Below are 24,419 nucleotides of genomic sequence, written 5' to 3' on the forward strand. Positions count from 1 at the left end.
TGTGAGGAATCTGATGGAAATCTCACTGAAGATAGCCTGGCTCAGTTGAGATGTCACTTTACATGGAAGTTGTTAATTGAAATCACTGCAACGCCTGATTTAGAAAACAGGGTCTTGGATGAGATTGTCCCTAGACACCAAGTGCAGTGTGGGAATACACAACCTGCTGGCCTGTAAGAAGCACCGGAAAGGCCAGAATGAGAAAGCTTGGAGAGCTTGAAAGAAGCCGAAGACTTAATCCAGTGAGATCATGACAACCAATCAGACATGAGAAGTCTGGTGACCTGGGGCAACTATGCCTGGGTGTGCTACCACCTGGGAAGACTGGCAGGAGCCCAGACTTACCTGGATAAGGTGGAGAGCACTTGCGAGAAGTTGGCAAGTCACTTCTGCTATTGAATGGAGTGTCCTGAGATGGATCATGAGGAAGGATGGGCTTTGCTGAAGTGGGGTAAAAGGAATTGCGAACAGGCCAAGGACTGCTTTGAAAAGGCTCTGGAAGCAGACCCTAAAAATGCTGAATTCAGCACTGGGTATGCAATTACTGCTTATCGATCGGATGGTTTTAACACGTCAACTCTGCACCTTCTAAGACAGACCGGCAGGCTAAATCCAGAAGATGCCTATATTGAGGTTCTCCTTGCACTGAAGCCTCAGGAAGTAGGACAAGAAGCTGAAGGAGAAGAGTTCATTAAAGAAGCTCTGACCGTCAAGTCCTCACAGACTTATGTCTTTCAATATGCATCCACGTTTTACTGAAGAAAAGGCTCTCTAGATACAGCTCTTCAGTTTTTAAATATGGCCTTGTGGGCAACACCCACCTCTACTTTTGTGCATCACCAGATGGGGCTTTGCTACAACGACAAGACAATCGAAATAAAGAAAGCTGCAAACAGGCAGTCTAGAGGGCAGGATAGAGAAGAAGTGGACAGATTGGTTCGATTAGCTATAAATGAATTTCAAAATACTTTGAAACTAAAAGCCTCATCTGAATCGGCTGATGCTGACCTCGCTGAAATGTATGCACAAAAAGGCCACCACAGAGACGCTGAGGACACTTTTCAGAAATTGTTATGCATGAAGATCACTGAGGATCACCTGCAACAAGTGATTCATTACTGATACGGCCGTTTCCAACAATTTCACATAAAGTCTGAAGATACAGCAATAACCTTTTACTTAAAAGATCTAAAAATAGAAAAAATGCCCTATTACAGGGAGAAACTTCTCAATGCTTTAGAAAAATTGGCTATAAGACGTGTTCACTGGAATGTACGTGTTGTGGAAAGTCTGAGCCTCCTTGGGCTTGTCCACAAATTGAAAGGCGAAGTGAGTGAAGCCTTCACGTGCTATGAGAGAGCTCTGAGGCTGGCTGCTGACCTCAACTCTATGTTTTGAAACAGAGGTCACCGTTACTCATTTAACATATTCATAACTAAATAGGACATCAATCTTTCCCAATTGCTGCCTTGAAAAATCTGTAACATGGGGAAATACACAATAGTTTGACACAACACATACTCTGCTGCCTGACTGACTCCCCTCTTTCTTTCCCCTTCTATCCATGTGTCTATGACAGGAGCATCCTTTCTTCAACAACACATTCCTGCACTCATAGGCCAAGGTTGATTAATGCTGTTTGGGGCATCTCTCATCTGCTAGACCAACAAGAATTTTTTTCCTTCTGATTTTGCCAATGAAATGAACGGCTTCCATTCTCGGTCTAGATGTCCCAAGCAGAAGAGACAAACAAAGAAGGTTTCTTGTTCATGTGCCCAGCGGCACTGACCTGCTACAAGATCTAAGAGCAAAGCAAATGAGCAAAGATGTGCGTTAGAAAGAAGACTGAGATTTCAGAGGTTTATTACAGCATTCCAGCCCAAGTTTCCATTTCCCAAGGCCATTCTGCAGCCAAGACGGGCTGGTCAGTGAGTCAAGCCAATGACCTCCTTATAATAAATCCAACCTTTTGTTTGCATTTGTTCATCTTCTGGCAATCTCAAGAGATCTGTGTGCTCCAAACACATTGCTGGACATTAATTCACACCTCAGGAAACTTAAAATGTGTTGGAGAAAGGGAAAGTAAGAGAAAAATTCTGGTTGGGATAAACAAGGTGAAAATGACATAAATACTCTAATGCAGTTTTTAAGTCCTTACTGGGTGGTGTGTGATATAATCCCCTTTTGCTCCCTACCCCAAAATATTCAGTAACATCTGCTAAGATGAGAAATTCTTTGAGTGTATTTCATTGGAGATGTAAGTAAAAAGAGATGTATCTTTTATGTTTGGGTGGAAATTGAAAAATGCAGAACAATTTATGCAGCACTAGATGGCCTAAAGCAGAGGAAACTGTGGGAATATAAACCTACTGGATTAGTCTGTTTCTGTTGCTTCTAACAAAATACTTGGAAGTGGGTGATGTATAAGAAAACAAAATGTATTGCTGACACTTTCAGAGGCTGGGACGTCCAAAGTCTGACTCGTGGTGGTGACAGCAACCCAGGAAATTCACATTGGAAGATGGTGGAAGTAGAAAGAGCAACAGACTGTCCTCCTGTTTCAAAGCCCTCAGAACCATTCCCCTTGTCATCATTTTTAATCCATTCACGACTGCACGGTCCTACAATCCAATCAGCTTTTCAAGGCTCCACCTTTCAATTACCATAATAGGATTCCCCACCCTCTACATAGTCACAGTGGTGGCTAAGTTTCTCATACATAAAACTTGGAGGACACAATTCAAGTGTCAGGGAGTTTGTGGGGGTCATAATCCAATCTACTACAACTACCAAGAATGTTTTAAGATACTGGAGAACAATTTACTCCTACAGGCCATGGAATTGGAAGGTTGCCTTCTGTTACCTTGATCCCTGAAAATTAGGATTGACCAATGCCAGGGGATTGTGCTCAGGGACTGGATGGGACATTCAGATGACACTTAGGGAACACACAAGTCACAACCTTTTCAGTTATGTTGATACTAAACAAAAAAACAGATTCATCAAATTTAACCAGAGGAAACTACTGACATGGGAATAATTATATTGTCTTTTCCCTGTAAACATGGGACTCTTGGGCACATCTGGCCTCTCCTTGAATTCCTTAGCTGTGATCGCTGTAGAGCCACTTGTAGGGGAGATTTGTGTTTGCTCCTGGAATAAATCTAAATGAGAAATCTGAGGACACATCTCTACTGATTAGAAAACACACAGACAATGTTGCTGTACTTATCACACTACATAACTCCCAGCTTTTTGGTTGGGCTCCGTTCTGTAGTAGTTTCTAAACAACTATTGCTCCTTAGCCACTGGCAGGTCTTGGCAAAAAGAAGTAATGGGAGATTTATAATCATCTTGGCTAAATTCATCACAAATATAATTCTCACCTAGTTGGTAAGTCTTCAGGAAATTAGGTTCCATTGCACTCATTAATTAATGCTGAAACATTTCCACCACTCCATTCCCACCACCAAAAGTTGTTTACCTAGCAACTGAGTCCACTTAGAATTGGAGGAGGCGGGGAGGGGATGTGGGCATGTGTATTTGGGTGAGCATAAGGCAAGTCCTAAAACAATCTATTTTAAACAACATCGAATCCCCCAGACCTGGAAACATAGGAAGCACTTGATAAACAATCATGGAATGGTTGACTGAGCATCTTGTAGTTGCTGCTCGTGTCACTGGCTCCTACACTCAGTATGGACCAGGGAAGAACAGAGGGATATGGGAATGCATATAAAAGACATTTCTATCTGCGTACAGTCAAATGAAAGGAATGAAAAGATCATAAAATTCTGTAATGGGAATCTATGAAAAAGCAATAGAAGCTAGACTTCACAATATTGTTTTTGAAACCATGTAAATATTACACTTAATTATAAAACCAGATTCATATTCTTAAAAGCAATCTGCATATGCACACTGAAGTGCTTTATCAATTAATTGTTCTGATTGCTTTTTTTGTGCAACATCAAAAAATATGATAAATTGATGGATGGATAGAGAAACAAATAGATGAATAGATATGTGATAAAGTAAATACAGTAAAGCGTTAGTTGTAGAATCTAGTTTTCACTGATAAATTCTCTCAACCCTACTCTCTTTTACAATGTACATAAAATGTTTAAATAAAAAGGACAAATGAAATTTCTAGAAAGTAAAGCAAACTGAGACAAACTAGACAAAATATATATGGGATACATGATAAAACCACACAGAGAGAAGGATGCCATGTGATTCTTAATACACTGCAATTTGACTCTACACCTTTAATAGACTACGTCTATGGACAAAAAGAACAGGGAAAAAATTGTAAAACTCTACTCAGCAAGTATTCTGGAGGTATGTTGTTGATATTATTATTCTGAAACTGTTTTTAGTGTATAACGAAATAGATCATATGGATAAGTTGGTATTACTTAGAAAGGAATGTTCAGTTTGGGAAGAAAGATACACAGCTGCAAGATTCACTAAGTATATTTCATATTACATCTTTAAAATGCACACATAGGCCCAATGTCATTTTCCTGGTTTCATTATTGTACTACAGATATATGTCACTTTTGGGGGAAGGTGGGTGAAAGGAACACAGGACCGACCCTTCCTCCAACTTCTTCTGAGTCTATAATTGTTTCAAAATAAGCCTGAAATGGAAAAAGTGAAATGATTAAAAAAACTCTGTTAGTACTTGAATATATTGCAGTAAGTCACATTGTGGGTTAGTTAAAGTGGGCTGTGTGGTCCCTAGAAGACCCATGAGAAGATTTGAAAATCATTGGACCATTCACAACATAGGACTTTGGTGTCTGGGTCCTTTCTCCATGGATGTGATAGGAAGTACCTTATGAATAATCTCAAGATCCAAGAGCTTGGTTTTCATACAGTGGTCAAAACACTGACAGAGGTTTCAAGATGGCGGTGTCTGCGGCGTTGGCGTGGAGTAGCTGAGGTGGAAAAGGCGGCCACTGGGCCTCAGGCAGCCAGGAAACTTGTGGACCTTCCTCTCGCCATCTCTTAAGGGAGAACCGCTGCTGGTGGCAAGTCATGGGTGTGACTCCCACTTTGCCCCTGGCAGGAGAGGCTGCCTCACTTACAGGCAAGAGCTTTGAAGTGTGGAGCAGGAAAAGAACTGTTTCTTAGCTGCAAAAGCGAGTCTCGAAACAGGGAACACTGCGCCAGGGCTGCTGTGGATGCAGACAGGATCCCGGAGGCCGGGGCAGCGCTGAAGGCGGCCAGCTGCCCTATTCAGGATTCGAGGCTTCAGGCCAGCATTAAAGAAGATTCCTGGGAGCGCCCGAGCCACGCTGCGACTGAACAGCCCGAGGCGGCAGCAGCGGAGAACGGGGAAGGCGACAAACCAGAGACAGAGAGTGAGTACCCGACCTGGCACATCACTGTGAGTGTCCCCTGGCCCAGCTCTGTGCGGGGGCTGACGCCCACCCATCTCCTGCCTGCATCACCAGGCCACTCACCGCCCCAGGGCTGCCTCCATTTTCCCAGGTGCAGGCAGCTCCACCCGGCTCGGCCGTCACTGAGCCTTCCCACTTGCTTGGCCCGGCGGCGTGGGACTTTCCAGAGCCTGCGGACCGGCCTCCCCTCCCGCTCGCTCCACAGTTCTCTGGCGGGTCTGGTGGCCAGGGGCATCCCCGGCCAGTGTCGGGAGGGCAAGTAACTACGGGTGGGCCGACTGTCACTCCACCACACCCTGGACTCCGGCGCCCAGTAAACTTCCTGTTACTGGGAGGCAGATACTATCTCTGTGGGCACCAGTTGGGAAAAAAAAAAGCCTAAGGAATTTCTGGTTGGGAATAGTGTGGTAGGAGAGTTCCCAGGTCCGCTTGAACCTACTGGAGAGCTGGCTGCAGGCGGGCGCTAGATTCGGTCTATGCCAGGTGGATACAAAGGTGCACAAGACCCAAGAAAGATCTACACAGCACTACAAAGGCACCCAGAGAGACCGGTCATCTTTGCCTAGGAGAAACCTGGTAGACTTCCTGGGCGAGGCAGTGCCGAGCAGGGTCTTGAAGGCCCAGCTGATAGACGAGGGGTGCAGATGACACGCCCCAGCCCAGCACAGTGCACACAGAGTGGAGAGACGTGCGGCCAGGGAGGAGAGAACCTCTGAACTTGAAGATGGGCTCTTTGAAATAACACAAGCAGACAAAAAGAAAGAAAAAAGAATCAAGGACATGGAAGAAAATCTGAGAGAGATATCAGACAACCTTAAGCACTCAAATGTCTGCGTCATGGGTATTCCAGAAGGGGAGAAAAATGGAGACTCCATTGAAAACATATTCCACAAAATAGTGGCAGAAAACTTCCCAGGTATAGGAAAAATCACAGATCTTCAGATCCAGGAAGCTCAACGATCTCCAAATGTATTCAACCCAAAAAGGCCTTCTCCAAGACATGTCATAGTCAAATTGGCAAAACTCAGAGACAAAGAGAGAATCTTAAAAGCTGCAAGAGAGAAGCGTCAAATCACCTATAAGGGAGCCCCAATCAGGCTAACATCAGACTTTTCATCACAAACCTTAAAAGGCAGAAAGGAATGGGATGAGATTTTCAAAATACTAAAAGACAAAGATTGCCAGCCAAGAATACTCTACCCTGCAAGGCTATCCTTCTGAAATCAAGGGCAAATAGTATATTTCTCAGACAAACAAAAACTGCGGGAGTTCACTACCACACGACCACCCTTACAAGAAATCCTCAAGGGAGTACTGGGTTTGGTTCCTGAAAAATAACTACCACTGCCATAAAAACCCAAGAAAAATCTAAACCCGGTAGTATAATAAAAATGGCATTCATGAAGAGACAACAAGCAAACAGAAACACTATCTACAACCTAAGGAACCAGCAAACACAGAAACCAAACAGTAAATCAGAAAGCAAGGAACAAAAGACACCTAAGACAACCAAACACCCAATAAAATGCTAGGAATAAATCAACACCTTTCAATAACAACTCTTAATGAAAAAGGCTTAAATTCCCCAATCAAAAGACACAGACTGGCTGACTGGATCAGAAAGGAGAACCCAACTATATGCTGCCTACAAGAGACCCACCTCACCCATAAAGATTCACACAGACTAAGAGTGAAAGGATGGAAAAAGATTTACCATGCAAACAGAAAAGAAAAACGAGCTGGAATAGCTAGCTATTCTTATATCTGACAAAATAGACTTTAAACTAAAAACCATAAAAAGAGACAATGAGGGACACTACTTAATGATAAAAGGACTGATCCATCAAGAAGACATAAGAATTATAAATATGTACGCACCCAATCCTGGAGCAGCCAGATTTATAAAACAAACTCTATTAGACCTAAAGAAGGAAATAGACACTAATACCATAATAGCAGGGGACCTGAACACCCCACTGTCAATATTAGGCAGATCATCTAGGCAAAGAATCAGTAGAGAAACACAAGATCTAAACAAGACTCTAGACCAATTGGAATTGGCAGATATCTACAGAATATTCCCCCAAGAACCTCAGAATATTCATTCTTCTCATCAGCACATGGTTCATTCTCCAGGATAGATCACATATTAGGTCACAAATCAAGTCTCAATAAATTCAAAAATATTGGAATTATCCCATGTATCTTCTGAGACCACAATGGATTAAAACTAGAAATTAATAACAAACGAAACTCTGGAAACTATACAAACACATGGAAATTAAACAGCATTCTACTTAATGACATATGGGTCCAAGAAGAAATCAAGCAGGAAATCAAAAAATTTCTTGAAACTAATGAAAACAATGATACATCATACCAAAACCTGTGGGATACTGCAAAAGCAGTATTGAGGGGAAAATTTATTGCATTAAACGCTCACTTCAGAAGAATGGAAAGATGGCAAGTGAACAACCTAACACTTCACCTTAAAGAACTAGAAAAACAAGAACAATCCAAACCTAAAGTTAGCAGACGGAAAGAAATCATTAAGATCAGAGCAGAACTGAATGAAATTGAAACCCAAAAAACAATTCAAAAGATCAACGAATCAAAAAGTTGGTTTTTTGAAAAGATAAATAAAATTGACAAACCATTAGCATGGCTAACAAGAAAAAGAAGAGAGAAGACTCAAATAACCAAAATTAGAAATGAAAAAGGTGATATTACAACTGATTCATCTGAAATACAAGGAATCATTCGAGACTACTATAAGCAACCATACGCCAACAAATTTGAAAATCTGGAGGAAATGGATAAATTTCTGGACACACACAACCTCCCAAAACTGAACCATGAAGACGTAGAAAATGTGAACAGACCAATAACAACAAAGAATATTGAAGCTGTTTTCAGAAGGCTCCCAAGAAAGAAAAGTCCAGGACCAGATGGATTCACAGCAGAATTTTACCAAACATTCAGAGAGGAATTGACACCGATTCTTTACAAAATATTCCAAAAGATTGAAACGGACGCAAATCTCCCAAACTCATTCTATGAAGCAAACATCATCCTGATACCAAAATGAGGTAAAGATATAACCAAAAAAGAAAACTACAGGCCGATATCCTTGATGAATATAGATGCAAAAATCCTCACTAAAATGCTAGCAAACAGAATACAGCAACACATACGTAAAATTATCCTCCACGATCAAGTGGGATTCATCCCAGGGATGCAAGGTTGGTTCAACATATGCAAATCAACAAATGTGATACACCATATTAATAAAGTCAAACACAAGGACCATATGATCATCTCTATAGATGCTGAATAAGCATTTGATAAAGTTCAGCACTCATTCATGACAAAGACCCTCTATAAGTTAGGTATAGAGGGAAAGTATCTCAACATAATTAAAGCCATATATGACAAAACCAATGCCAATATCATCCTGAGTGGGCAAATGCTGAAAGCTTCTCCTTTAAGAACAGGAACTAGACAAGGATGCCCACTCTCACCACTCCTATTCAACATAGTGTTGGAAGTACTAGCCAGAGCAATCAGAGAAGAGAAGGAAATAAAGGACATCCAGGTTCGAAAAGATGAAGTCAAACTGTCCCTGTTTGCAGATGACATGATCCTATATATCGAACAGCCTAAAACCTCTACAAAAAAACTGCTGGAATTGATAAATGATTTCAGCACAGTAGCAGGATACAAAATCAACACACAAAAATCAGTAGCATTTCTTTTCTCCAATAGTGAACATGCAGAACGAGAAATCAAGAAAGCCTGCCCATTTACAGTAGCCACCAAAAAAATAAAATACTTAGGAATTGAGTTAACCAAGGAGGCGAAAAATCTCTATAATGAGAACTACAAACCACTGCTGAGAGAAATTAGAGAGGATACAAGAAGATGGAAAGATATCCCATGCTCTTGGATTGGAAGAATCAACATAGTGAAAATGTCCATACTACCCAAAGTGATATACGAATTCAATGCAATCCCCATCAAAATTCCAAAGACATTTTTCTCAGAAATGGAAAAAACTATTCAGTCATTTATATGGAACAATAAAAGACCATGCATAGCCAAAGCAATGCTGAGCAAATAAAAAATAAAGCTGGAGGCATAACACTACCTGACTTTAAGCTATACTACAAAGCTATAATAACCAAAACAGTATGGTAGTGGCATTAAAACAGACACACTGACCAACGGAATAGAATAGAGAATCCAGAAATCAAACCACACACTTACTTCCATCTGATCTTTGACAAAAGCACCAAGCCTATTCACTGGGGAAGGGACTGCCTCTTCAGCAAATGGTGCTGGGATAACTGGATATCCATATGCAGGAGAATGAAACTAGATCCATACCTCTCACCGTATACTAAAATCAACTCAAAATTGATTAAGGATTTAAATGTACACCCTGAAACAATAAAACTTCTTAAAGAAAACATAGGAGAAAAATTTCAGAAAATAGGACTGGGCACAGACTTCATCAATACGACTCCAAAGCACGGGCAACCAAAGGAAAAAGAAACAAATCGGATTATATCAAACTAAAAAGCTTCTGCACAGCAAAAGAAACCATTAACAGAGTTAAAAGACAACCAACAGAGTGGGTGAAAATATTTGCAAAATATACATCTGACAAAGGATTAATATCCAGAATATATAAGGAACTCCAACAACTTTACCAGAAGAAAACAAGCAACCCAATTAAAAAATGGGCAAAAGAGCTAAGTAGGCATTTCTCTAAGGAAGATATACAAATGGCCAACAGACATATGAAAAACTGCTCAACATCACTCAGCATCCGGGAAATGCAAATCAAAACCACATTGAGATACCATCTAACCCCAGTTAGGATGGCTAAAATCCAAAAGAATCTGAACGATAAATGCTGGCGAGGTTGCGGAGAAAAAGGAACTCTCATACATTGTTGGTGGGACTGCAAAATGGTGCAGCCTCTGTGGAAAATGGTATGGAGTTTCCTCAAACAATTGCAGATAGATCTACCATATGACCCAGCTATCCCACTGTTGGGAATATACCCAGAGAAATGAAAATCATCAAGTCGAAGGTATTCCTGTTCCCCAATATTTATCGCAGCACTCTTTACAATAGCCAAGAGTTGGAACCAGCCCAAATGCCCAACATCAGATGAGTGGATACGGAAAATGTGGTACATCTACACAATGGAATACTACTCAGGTATAAAAACGAATGAAATACTGCCATTTGCAACAACATGGATGGACCTTGAGAGAATTATATTAAGTGAAACAAGTCAGGCACAGAAAGAGAAATACCACATGTTCTCACTTATTGGTGGGAGCTAAAATTTAATATATAAATTCACACACACACACACACACACACACACAGAAGAAAACCACAATTACTTGAAATTGATACGACAAGCAAACAGAAAGGACATTGTTGGGGGGGAGAGGGGGAGGGAGAAGGAAGGGAGGTTTTGGTGATGGGGAGCAATAATCAGCCACAATGTATATTGATAAAATAAAATTAAAAAAAAAAAACACTGACAATTACCTTTCTAATAAAACAGACAGTAACTAAGAGTTCCTTTGTGATCGAATAAATTGAAGAGAGTATATAATATGTATTTAGCAGATACCTGAAGTGTTAAATGCTAAATTATAAATTATGAAGAGAAATATCTATAGACCTGAGTTTTATGACAAACTTAAAAGACTAAGGGAATTCAAAGATTCAGGAAAGTGTAAATGGATTGATGGCTTCAGTTAAGCCTTTGTTTTTTATGGTCCTAGCATGAAAGCATCCTGTACATCTCTCATGATCACTACCATGCTTTCATTGAACTGTGATTACAGAAACACGTACAGTAGCGACTTCTGCAGGACATGCTAGTGGAAAAGATGCCTGAGAAGACAGAGAAGCCCAACTGTGGAATGTAGCACCACCTACAGTTGAATTTGTTTCTAATGAGAAACCAGCTTTCCACTATGCAACCAGGTCACTACATCCTATTCTACAGTCTTTAGCAAGCTGATAAAAAAAATCGAGACTACAAGTGATAGATAGAGAACTCTTTTTGGGTATTCATTCCTTAATAAGTTGTCATGGGATATTGAAGACAGTTCAGCAGAAATAGCTCAGCATCTGTCCATGCTCTTATTATCAACACCAAAAATACTCAAAATCACATTCTTTATCCATGCCATCCTGTGGATCAAGAAGAGACTGAGTTTATTGTCCACGATGTAGGGAGAGTAACAAAAGAATAAACATACTGAATGTGAAACTCCAAGAAAGGGAAGCGGGTCCAGGGATTGAGTCCCAGATCACTCAGCCAGAGAATTTCACACACGCAATAGACAGCAGGGATGGTTCTCAGTCCAGACATACTGCAAAAGCACCTGAGATTTCTTTTCATTATTGAGATCAGGGGCCCATTCCTAGAGATATATTAGTTGCTCTTGCATAAGGCCCACTTAGCATTATTTTTAAAATGTCCCTAGATGATTTTTATGTGCAGTGAGGATTATCTATTCCAAATCACTGAGATTTGAGATGAAGTTGAAATGTGATCAGAATGTGGAGGTCCATGCTGGAGCAATAGAGGGTGCTCTATTCCAAACCATAGCACCTTGCTTTTTCCTCCCGCCAAAGTGATCAGGGGTTACAAGACTTTCTTGGGATTTGGTCTCTTTTCTTCTTTCCTAAACCAGGTTGACTTGTTTATTTCTGTCAAGCTGAAACCATAAGTAAGGAGCAGAATCTCCATGACTTAATCAGGATTAGGTATTTATATTTTATAGACAATTCCTTCTCTATGCAGGAAGCTAACTGAAATTAGACCTACCTCTCTCAATTCTCCCATTTTTATGCAGTCATCCAGAATCCAGACACCAACCTCCAAGACTGGCAACAATGGGCTAACGCTCTTTAAAGGCTATAAGGAAGATCTGGTTCCAAATGCTGGCCAGACATTGGGTTTCAGTAGCACTACAAATACTTATGGTTTCAGCGCCACAGTCATTGGTAATCTAGTTTTCTACCACTCGGTACTTACCAGGAAACCCCATAAAACACCTCAGTAGTGGTCTTTGCCTCTTGACCCTTGTCAATACAGCTGTGGACAAAAGGTAACTCCACAACTTTTCATCTCTTATCTCTAATTCCCTATTTCTCTCAGCCTAAATGCTTGATATTCTTCTATGTTTGTGAGTAAGCTTTCTCTCTATTTTAATTATTTTCAGGACACACAGCAAAACATTGTTAATAATGGTATACAAATATATATATACACTTTCCGGATTTAGCTTTCCTGACAAGCAAGTCTGATTACCTCCTCCCAAAAGGGGCTTTCCCATGATTAAATTGACTGTGGCTGTGGGTAAGTTTGCTTTGTGTAAGCTGCTGAAGAATAATCACCACAAGTACCAGGAGAGTGAGGCTATTTGCAGCAAAACGTGCGGAGAAGTAGAAGCTCAGCAGGCACCAGTAATAAGAACCAAACCTACACTCAGGAGCCCAGCACAGCTTTACTTTTAATCTCTTACTGCAAACACAGAACATTGCATGAGCCAGGTTAAGGGAGGCTTAGCCAAGCTGACATGGCACCAAGAAGAATGAGCATAGCTAGGATAATCTTGCACAGCTACGAGAATCATTTCTGATGAAACAGTACACCTTAGATGGCAAGAATAGAGACTGTTGAAAATTAAAAAGATTTTTTTTCATTAGGCCTAACTTGTTTCATTTTGAAAACTCAAGATGCTACCGCATACATTTTCACTGTTCCTATGAATTGGGAAGAGGTTAAAGGCGCTTTCTGCCATTGCCCATTCTCGAGAAGGATATGCAAAGGCATAGAATAATTAGTAAGACACGACCTCGCAGTGAATGGCAGCAAATTTAGATTAAGAATCCCATTCGGAGACTTCAAAATTTTATACCATCAAATGAACAATCCCTGCGGGGAGGAGGCTATGAAATTTGCAAGTTCACACAGTCAATTTTTACAGGTCTCCCTACTCTAGCTTCAGGGGACTCTGTACTAACTAGCATCTCCTAGCTCCCAAGTTTCTACAAGGCCAGGAAAGAGAAATTAGCACAAGAAGAAAACCGATTTCACCAGCCTCCTCTCAACTAGTTTCCAAAACAAAACAAGGAAAGCAATCACTGTTTTAAGTTTCTTTTTCCTCAAGCAGGAACTCTGCCAGTTAGTTTCACTTTCCGATTTCAGTTTCCACTTTGGCTTCCAAATTCCAATTGGAAAGACACACTCATAGCTAACATCATCACTTGCTCTTTAGCTCCCTTGCATAGACCTCTTCTGGAGCTGAAACTCATCTGAAAATCCACAAGACAGACTGGCCAGATCTCAGAGGAGCCCATCTGGCTAAACAAAACACTACAGAACTGCTGCCTAATTTACAGCAACTATGAGGTAAGGGTTTCTCTGCCTCTCTGCCATTATGTCTAAAGTTTTGGAAAAAATGTTAATTAAATACTATGGCAACAGGTTTGGTCTCAGTGAGGTCAAATTTCCTAAGTTTTCTATGTGAGTATCTGCTTATGGACTGAAGGTGTGTGTGTGCACGCACGTGAACATTCAAACACACATAAACTGTTTTATAAATGCAGGCCTTTTAATTTTTGTTAGCATCAGCCTGAGGAAGCTCACCTCATGCTACAGCCCAAAGAAGAGAAGGAAAATGGGAAAAGAGTCTTGCAGGAAGGGAGAAAATGATCCCAAACTTGGTTATTCTTTACCCCCAGATTCACTTCTGTATGACCCGGGGAAACAATGAACAGCTTGTCTGGGTAGAGACAGGGCTTTCTGTTGACTCCTCACCAGGGAGACTAAGCAGGTCCCACAGGGCCGTGTAAGCCACAGTCAGGGGCTTCTCAGATGTCCTGGGGGAAATATTGCGGGGCGGTAGTAGGAAAAGCTTACAGCCTTCCTCTGTAGGTGTCTGGTCTCACTTTCTGTGTTGCTGGGCTCCTGTGTCAGGCCTTCTCAGTCTGACTGGATTTGAAGTTAGCAGACGACCCCTTCTCTGGGGAATCCAGGCTGTCAGCAGATCCTTGACCTCCTCCTTCCCCTGGGTCTTGGCTGGAGTTCTATGCTTGGGAACATCCACATTTTCCTTACTTAAGGGGCTTAATGTGGGAATTTCTATATTGTTCTCTCTGAAACTTCCTTCAAATAATCCCTAATATCAGCAAATTATAAAAACTATTAATTAATATTGACTTGAAAATTTTTCCTCAGTGCTCCAGTGGGCAAAATTTTGAAGGGGCAAAAGTTCTAGACACTACACAATTACAGGCCTGTAATCAACCCTCCTCTAGAAACAGGTAGAGTTATCACTGATAATTAAAGTAATAACAACAACAACAAATGTTATAGAAGTAGCTATCACTTCCGGAATACTTACTAAATGCCAGCCTGGCTTCTAGAAGTAGTATGTAAATTATTACATTTAATTCTCAAGAGAAACCTATGGAACAGGGAATCTTGTATTATCCTGATTTTGCAATAAGGAGTCTTAGATTAAAAAATGTTAAGATCCTACAGACAATAAGTGGTAGAGCTGAGATATGAACCAGAGTGTCTAAATTCAATGATAGTTTATGAAACCTTAAACCAACGTTTCCCAAAGGGTGGCAGAGGGGTTTATGAGATCATTTCAGATGGCATACTAATTAGCTTCTATGTTTATTTCAACATGCACTAGGAACAATATTCTATTCAGGTTAGGGATATGATTTTTTATCGTGATAAAATTTACCATTTTAACTATCTTAAAGTAGGCAGTTTAGTGGGATTTAGGATTTTCACAATGTTGTTCAACCATCACCACTATCTAGTTCAAGAATATTTTTACCACTATGAAGAGAAACCCCACACCCATCAAGCAGTGACTCCCTACTCTCCCTTCTCATCAAACATTCATCTGCTTTCTGCCTCTACGGATTTACCTGTTTTGGAGATTTCATGTCACTGGAAACATACAGTATGTGGCTTAGTGAATTCTAATGATTTTATGTTGCCTCAGCATCTATTTTGAATCTAGGTTTAACATTGTCACACCAGAAGCAAGGCTTAGTCAACCATGACACAGTGTCTAGTTCTCTTCCCCCTCCTCCCAGTTCCTCAATGTAGTTGATCCAGATACCACCATCTCCTGGTTGACCACCTTCCTAGGAGATAGCTAGATATGACTACGTGACTTGCCCCACTGACCCCCGCACCCTGCATGGACTGGGCAGATATGCTGCAGTGACCCACTTGCTATAAACCCACCAACTAGAACTCTTCACAGAAAACCCACTAATGTAGTGCCCTGGACCCCAATACAGGCTTGGTCCCACAGCTTCCTCTTTTTCTCTTGTTCCCCACCTGCTGATTGGGCATGTGTTGTGTTTGTTTTGCTATAACAGAAACACCTGAGACTGTGTGATTTATAAGGAAAAGAGGTTTATTTAGCTAACGATTCTGGGACAGCTGCATCTGGCACGGGCCTCAGGCTACTTCTGCTCATGGCGGAAAGTGGCAGGCAGCTGGCGGGAACAAGCAGATCACATGGTGAGAGGAAGCAAGAGAGAGAGAGAGAGAGGAGGTGCCAGGGTCTTTTTAAGGAACGAGCTCTCGCAGGAACTGATAGAGCGAGAACTCACTCATTAATCCCCCCTCCCCCAGGGAGAGCATTAATCCATTCATGAGGGATCCGCCCCCATGACTCCATCAGTTTCCAGCACTGCCACATGGGGGATCAAATTTCCACATGAGTTTTGGAGGGGACAACACATCCAAACTCCATCAGCATGTGTTTCCCCAACAGCTTTCTCTTTCCCATTGGCCCTGGAAGGGATGCTGCCCTCTACTCTTTGGGGTTTATAAGTCACAAACTGCCCGTGTTATTTCATGTGTGTTTTCAGTTGCTTCCTCTGTGTCTCATCTGACCAGTACACACTCAAATCTAACTTCTTTCCAGGTCAGGGCTCTCCTAGAAAGTGGCTATCTTGGTAGGAATAAACTAAACACAGGGCAGACAAGAGCCACAAGGGCATTCACCAGTACAAAAAAGTTTCCTAAGAGAGACACACCTGGTAATGGGTCAGACAGACCCTTAGGCATTAGCCATCCACCAGGAAAAAGAAGTATCCTATCGAAGGCACAATGTAAATATCCATGATCACCTCCCCTGGAGCCCCAGGAGAGCAGGGCTAGAGTTTGTAGCAAATTTCATGACAGAGATCTTTAGACCAAATTAGGAAAAATGAAAAAAAAAACAGAGAGAGAGAGAGAACTATGACAGTGGCCTTTTGTGTCTGGTTTCTTTCATTTAGCATAATGTTGTCAAGATTAATCCATGTTGTAGCATGTATCAGATCTCCATACGTTTCATGGCTGAAGAATATGCTGTCTTATGAATATACGACATGTTGTTTGTCCTTCATCAGTTGATGAAAATTGGAGTTGTTTCCACCTTTTGGCTATTGTGAATAGTGCAACAATGAACATCTGTGTACAAGTTTTTGTTTAAACAGCTGTTTTAAATTATTTTGAGTATATACCCAGCTGTGCGGTACACCCAGAAATATATACCCAGCAGCGGGTCATATGGTAGTTTTCCATTTAACTTGCAAAGGGACCTCCAAACTGTTTTCCACAGCAGTTGCACCGTTTTACATTCCCACCAGCAATGTATTAGGATTCCAATTTCTCCATACCCTTGCCGACACTTGTTCACTTGTTCTTTTCCTTTTTTTAATTGTTGCTATAGCCGACTTAGTGGCAGAGAAATGGTACCTCATCATGGTTTGATTTGCATTCTTCTGACCACTAATGATGTTGAACTTATTTTTATGTGTTTGTTGGTCCTCCCTGACTCTTCTTCTTTGGAGAAAGGAATACTCAATTTGTTTGCCCATTTTTTTTAACTGGGTTGCTTGTCTTTTTGTTGTTGAGCTATAAGGTGCTTACATACATTTCTCAATACTTGTATATCACAAACAAACATAGACCTAAGGGCTCGGGTCTTTCCGCAATAAAAAATAATGTTTTTGATGTGTCTCTGCAGCTCACTTTTCTCAATTAAGTATATATTATGAAAGTCCTTCAAACTCTTACTGGTTTGGATCTAATTCATGCAGTCCACTAGCTGCATAGAATTCTGTGGTGCTGATATAGCAAAATTTGTTTAACTATTCCCTATTGATATTTCCATTTTGTTGCTAATGAATACAATGTTGTAATGAACATTCTTGAACATACATCCTTAAGTACTGGTGTTTTTAATCTGGGAAATACAAAGGTACTTCAAAAAGCTTTTGGAAAAATAAAATTAAAAGATAACACAAATTTTTCTATGAAATTTTTGAAGATCCCTCACAGATTCTAAGAAGTGGAATTACTTTGTTGAATAAAACGTGTACTTTAATGACTATTATCAGATTGATCTTCATAAAAGCCATAACGATTCATGGTTGCAGAATTTGTATCCTCATCCATTTAAACAGTTGCCAATCTGAGTGGAATAAAGTCATAAACCACTGTTTCTTTAAATTGCATTTCCCGAGTGGCTAGGGACTTAGAGCATCTTTTTTCATATTTACTGGCTATTTGTATTTGCTCTCCCACAAATTACCTATTCATATAGATTTCTGTTGTTCTGTTGAACCATTACTGATCTGCAAAATTTTCAGAATCAGAACCTTCTCCATCTCTATTACACATATTTCCCACATTCTTTTTATTTTTCTATTCACCTTATTTAGAGCACCCTTCACATAAATATGTTTCAAAATGTTTTATTAAGGTAAAATATGCATAATATAAATTTATCATATTAACCTTTTTTTTGTGCAATTCTATCACATTCAGAACACTCACTTTATCGTGTAATGATCATCACCATATACCTCCACAACTTTTTCATTTTCTCAAATAGAAACTCTGTACCCACTGAACACTAACACCTGATTCCCATCTCCCCGACAGCCCCTAGTAATCACCTTTCCACTTTCTGTCTCTATGACTTTGACTACTCTAGGTACCTCTTATCAATGGAATCATACAGTATCAGTCCTTTTGTGACTGGCTTATTTCCCTTAGCATATTGTCTTTGAGCTTTGTCCATGTTGTAGCATGTGTCAAAATATCCTTTATTTTTAAGGCTGAATAATATTCGATTGTATATATATACCACATTTTGTTTATCCATTCATCCATTGATGAACATTTGGGTTGCTTCCATCTTTTGGCTCTTCTGAATAATGCTGATATGAACATGGATATATAAGTGTCTGTTTGAGTTCCTGCTTTCACTTCTTTAGGGTATGTACTAACTCCCAAAAGTAGAATTGCTAGATCACGTGGTAATTCTAAGGTTAATTTGTTGAGGAATTTTCATAGCATTTTCTACAGCAGCTGTCCCATTTTACATTCAAACCCACAGTGCACAACAATGCCAATTTCTCCACATCCTCGCCAATACTTAGTTTCTGTCATTTTTTTAATAGCCATCCTAATGGGCATGAAGTGGCATAACACTGTTGTCTAGAATTGTATTTCCCTAATGATTAGTGATGTTCAGCATTCTTTGATGTGCTTATTGGTCATTTGTGTATCTATTCAAGTCCTTGGCCCATTTTTAAATCAGATGTTTGGATTTTTGTTGCTGAGTTGTAGGAATTCTTTATATATTCTGGATATTAATCCCTTATCAGATACATGATTTGCAAATATTTTCTCTCTTTCTGTGAGTTGTCTTATCATTCTGTTGATAATCTCCTTTGACGCACCAAAGTTTTTAATTTTGTTGAGGTCCAACTTATCTATTTTTACAGTTGTTGCCTGTGATTTTGGTGTGGTATGCAAGAAAACATTGCCAAATCCAATGTCATAAAGATTTTCTCTTATGTTTTCTTCTATAAATTTATAGTTTTCGGTCTTACATTTAGGCCTTTGATCCATTTTGTGTTCATGATTGTGTACAGTGTAAGGTAATGGTCTAACTTCATTTTTGTGCATCTGGATATCCAGGTTCCTCACACCATTTGTTGAAAAGACTGTCCTTTCTCCATTAAATAGTCTTGGCACTCTTGTCAAAAATCATTTCACCATTGTTATGAACTAAATTATGTCTCCCTGACCCCAAATTCAGATGTTGAAGCCTTAACTCCCAACATGATTGTATTTGGAGAGAGGGCCTAAAAGAAGATAATAAAGGCCAAGTGAAGTCATAAGGGTGGAACCTTAATGGGTGGAGCCTTAAGAGGTGGAGCCTATCTGGCTGGTGTCCTTGTAAGAATAAAAAGAGACACCAGAGATCTCTCCATGTCTCAAACAGAGACTTATATACCTATGTTCATATTAGCATTATTCACAATAGCCAAAAGATAGAAGCAACTTAAGTGTCCATCAATGGATAAAAAAAACAAAATGAAAATGTGATATGTATTTCCCAATTTTGATATTATACTATAGTTGTATAAGATATTATATGTGTTTGTGTGTGTGTGTGTGCATGTGTGTACGTATGCATATTATTCAGCCTTAAAAAGAAAGGACATTCTGACACATGCTACAACATGGATAAACCTTGAAGACATTACGCTAGGTGAAATAAGCCAGCCACAAAAGGACAAGGAAAGGCCATGTGAGGATGCTGCAAGAAGGTGGCCACCTGCAAGCCAGGGAGAGGGTCCTCACCAGGAATCAAATTGGCCATCTCCTTGATCTGGGACCTCTATCTTCCAGAACTGTGAGAAAATTAATTTCTGTTGCTTAAGTCTACGGTATTTTACGGCAGCCTGAGCTCACTAATACAACCATATGTGTGAGGGTTTATTTCTGGGCTCTTCTATTCTATTGCATTGGTCTCTGTGTCTGTCTTTGTGCCAGTACCACAGTGTTTTCATTAGTGTAGCTTCATCGAAGTTTTGGAATAAAGACATGTGAGACATCCAACTTTGTTCTTCTTTTCCAAGATGTTTCAGCTATTTGGGAATCCTTAGATTCTACGTGAATTTTAGGATGAATTTTTTTATTTCTGCACAAAAGTAATTTTGATAAGGATTGGATTAAATCTATAGATCACCTTGGGTAGTACTGACATCTTAACAATATTAAGTCTTCCAAACCATGAACACAGGATGTCTTTCCATTTATTTGTGTCTTCTTTAATTTCTTTCAGCAATGTTTTGTACTATTTCATGTACAAGTCTTTTGCCTCTTTGGTTAGATTTATTCCTAAATATTTTATTCTTTTTGATGCTATTGTAAATGGTATTGTTTTCTTAGTTTCCTTTTTGGATTGTTTATCATTAGTGTATAGAAACACAACTAATTGTTACATGTTAATTTTGAGTCATGCAACTTTGCTGAATTTACTTATCAAAATTCTAACAGTTTTTGTGTGGAATCTTTAGGGTTTTCTACACATAATAAGATCATGTCATTTGTGAATGGAGATCATTTAACTTATTCCTTTCAGTGTGGATATTTTATTTCTCTTTCTTATCTAATTGTTCTGACTAGGATTTCCAGTGGTGAGAGTGGGCATACTTACCTTGTTCTTAATCTTTGAAGAAAAGCTTTCAGTCTTTCACAATGAGTGTGATGCTAGCTAAATGTTAACATATGTGTGTTATTTGTATATGACCCGCATTGTGTAGAGGTAGTTTCCTTCTATTGCTAGTCTGTTGATTGTTTTATAAATAAAAAGTATTGAATTTGGTCAGATATTTTTTCTGTATCAATTGAAATGATCATGAGATTTTTCTCCCTTCTTTCTGTTCATGTGGTATATTACATTAGTTGATTTTCATGTATTGAACTCTCCTTTTGTTTGACATTCTCCATTTATATGACATTCTTGAAATGACAAAATTACAGAGATGAAAAACGAATTAGTGTTTTCCAAGGACTAGGGATGTTTGCGGGGTGCCGGTGAGGAGGTGACAGGTATAATTATAAAGGAATAGCATGAGGAAGATGTGGTGGTGGTAGAGTAGTTCTCTATATCGATGGAGGTGATGGTTCCATAGGTACACTCATGTGAACAAATTACATAGAATTATATACACATTGTTGTACCAATGTCAATTTCCTAATTTTGATATTGTACTATAGTTATGTAAGATATAATCATAGGGAGAAAATGGATGAAGGATACACTGGATCTTTGTATTGTCTTTGCAAATTTCTATGAATCTATAATTATTTCCAAATAACAAGTGAGAAAAAAAAAACTTTGTTCAAATATTATCTTTCTTAGGTGGTCTTAATTTATTGCATATAAGCAGAAGAGGGTCTTCAAGTCAACAATGCTTCCTAAGGCTCTGCATTTTTAACTGGTCTCAGCCTATTTATATAAACAGTAAAATAGAAAACTCTTATGTAGCACATAACATGCTCTAACTGCTTTATCTATATGGGTTAATTAATCCTCTCCAAGCCCAGTGTGATAAGTACTATTGTCATCTCCATTTTATAAATGGGACTCTGAAGCACAGCACGGTGATTTGACTAGAAAGTGCCAGAGTCAGAGAATGGGGACAAGCAAACTGCAATCACAGTCCATGCGTATCTTAAAATCCAGGTAATGTAAAGAAACTAAAACAAAGTGTGTTCCTTTCAAGAATAAAAACGAAAGTACAAGGGGTTTTATCTGGGTTTTTCTTTTGGCTGTCCTTCAACTAACAAATAAAAACTGCTTTTGCATTTACAGTAAGAATGCTGATGATCATCAGGTCGAAGATAGGCTGAAGGAACTGAGATGTCACTTTACCTGGGGGCTGCTAATTGAAGAGAGTGCAATACCTGATTTAGAAAACAGGGTCTTGGAAGAGATTGAGTTCCTAGACACCAAGTACAATGTGGGAATACACAACATGCTGGCCTATGTGAAGCACCTGAAAGGCCAGAATGAGAAAGCCTTGGAGAGCTTGAAAGAAGCCGAAGACTTAATCCAGCGAGATCATGCCAACCAATCGGACATGAGAAGTCTGGTGACCTGGGGCAACTATGCCTGGGTGTGCTACCACCTGGGAAGACTGGCAGGAGCCCAGACTTACCTGGATAAGGTGGAGAGCACTTGCGAGAAGTTGGCAAGTCCTTTCCGCTATAGAATGGAGTGTCCTGAGATGGACTGTGAGGAAGGATGGGCCTTGCTGAAGTGTGGAGGACAGTATTATGAACGGGCCAAGGCCTGCTTTGAAAAAGCTCTGGAAGCAGACCCTGAAAACGCTGAATTCAGCACCGGGTATGCAATTGCCACTTATCGCCTGGATGGCTTTAATGCAGCAATAAAACGCACGGAGGGGTGTTCTTTGCACCCCCTAAGGCAGGCAATCAGGCTAAGTCCAGAAGATGCATATATTAAGGTTCTCCTTGCACTGAAGCTTCAGGAAGTAGGACAAGAAGCTGAAGGAGAAAAGTACATTGAGGAAGCTCTGACCAACAAGTCCTCACAGACTTATGTCTTTCGATATGCAGCCAAGTTTTACCGAAAAAAAGGCTCTCTGGATAAAGCTCTTCAGCTCTTAAAAACAGCCTTGCAGGCAACACCCGACTCCGTCTACCTGCATCACCAGATAGGGTGTTGCTACAGACAACAAATGATCGAAATGAAGGAAGCTACAAAGTTGCCACGTAGCAGAGAGGATGAAGAAAATGCAGACAGAATGATGAGATTAGCCATATTTCATTTTGAACATGCTATACAGAAAAAGCCCACATTTACAATAGCGTATATGGATTTAGCCAACATGTATACAGAGCAAGGTGAACATCAAAAGGTTGAGGACACGTACCGGAAAGCACTCACCCTGCATGATGGTAATAAGAGCCTATTGCAGGAGGTCCATTATCGTTACGGCTACTTTCTGCAATGTCACAAGCAATCTGACAATGAGGCAATTACCTACTATTTAAAAGCACTATACATAGAACCACAGTCAAATGCTAGACAAAAAATTCTCCGTGCTTTAGAGAAGTCGGTTAACAGAGTTCATCAGAATAAATCTGATGTGGAGAGTTTAAATCTCCTTGCGCTCATGCACAGATTGAAAGAGGGAAGAGAGTGAAGCTCTGATGTCCTAGGAGAGACCCTGCACCTGGATGCTGGCCTGAGGCCTGTCTTTAGAAATATTAAATGTTAACATATCTAAATCTACCATCATACAGATCTTTCCTCATTAGTGTCTTCAAGAAGGTATGACAGGACAGATCACAAAAGAGTTGGGTGGCACATAGCACAGTTGCCTCAACTCCCCTTTTTGGCTAATGTACAGCATCCTTCTGAAGGGGAGAAAAACACAAATAATTTCTTTTCTCAACCTTCATAAATTCTTAGCTGGGACACCTCTCTAACAAAACAGATTTCTAACAAGAGAAAAGAAGAATTTTTAATTTTAATGCATGTTTTAACCATAAGGCAGGAGAGGCTCAGTTCAAAAGTCTCTCTCTCTCATGCCAGTGGCTTGGAACTCTGTCTTAGTATTAAAAAACAGCCATAGCTCTTAGAAGTGACACTAAACACACACACACAGGAGTTTTGGGCTTCCAAAAGGCAGGAAAATGGGGAAAAATAAGTTACATGAGAAGAGTAAAGTTTGCTCACAGATTTTCCTAGACCAGCTGGCACCAGACTCTGAGCTGATAAGAGCTCAGCCTTATGAGAATAATATGTGTGCTGAGCCGTGTTCTTTTTAGCCCATCTAAGTTAGGATGCTAGACTGCAGTTGCAACCCTCTGAACTCCCTTTGGTGGACAACTCCTCCTGAGTCCCATGTGCTGGGGAGAAATCTGAAAAATACCCATATGCTTTGAGACATCAGGCTATGCATTATCTTACACCTAGCGTGGGCGAGGAAATTCTCTCTAAAATGTATACAGATGCTTCCAGGTGAATTAAAACTTTATTTGAAAAAATAAACTGAGAATCATTGGATTGAGAATCATCAGTCTAGACAAAGCCTCTTATTTAA

At 40.0% G+C, this 24,419-nt stretch overlaps 1 protein-coding gene across 1 annotated transcript; it reads left to right on the forward strand.

Moving 5' to 3' along the window:
- The first annotated feature begins 13,737 nt into the window (after positions 1-13,737).
- On the forward strand, positions 13,738-23,871 carry LOC134382572 (interferon-induced protein with tetratricopeptide repeats 1-like). The gene is made up of 2 exons (XM_063103249.1): positions 13,738-13,863; positions 22,160-23,871. The coding sequence occupies exons 1-2, from the start codon at positions 13,859-13,861 to the stop codon at positions 23,514-23,516; spliced, it is 1,362 nt and encodes a 453-aa protein (XP_062959319.1). The 5' UTR covers positions 13,738-13,858; the 3' UTR covers positions 23,517-23,871.
- Positions 23,872-24,419: the final 548 nt, after the last annotated feature.

The sequence above is a fragment of the Cynocephalus volans genome, chromosome 7 (genome assembly GCF_027409185.1).
Source record: "Cynocephalus volans isolate mCynVol1 chromosome 7, mCynVol1.pri, whole genome shotgun sequence".
Classification (NCBI taxonomy): domain Eukaryota; kingdom Metazoa; phylum Chordata; class Mammalia; order Dermoptera; family Cynocephalidae; genus Cynocephalus; species Cynocephalus volans.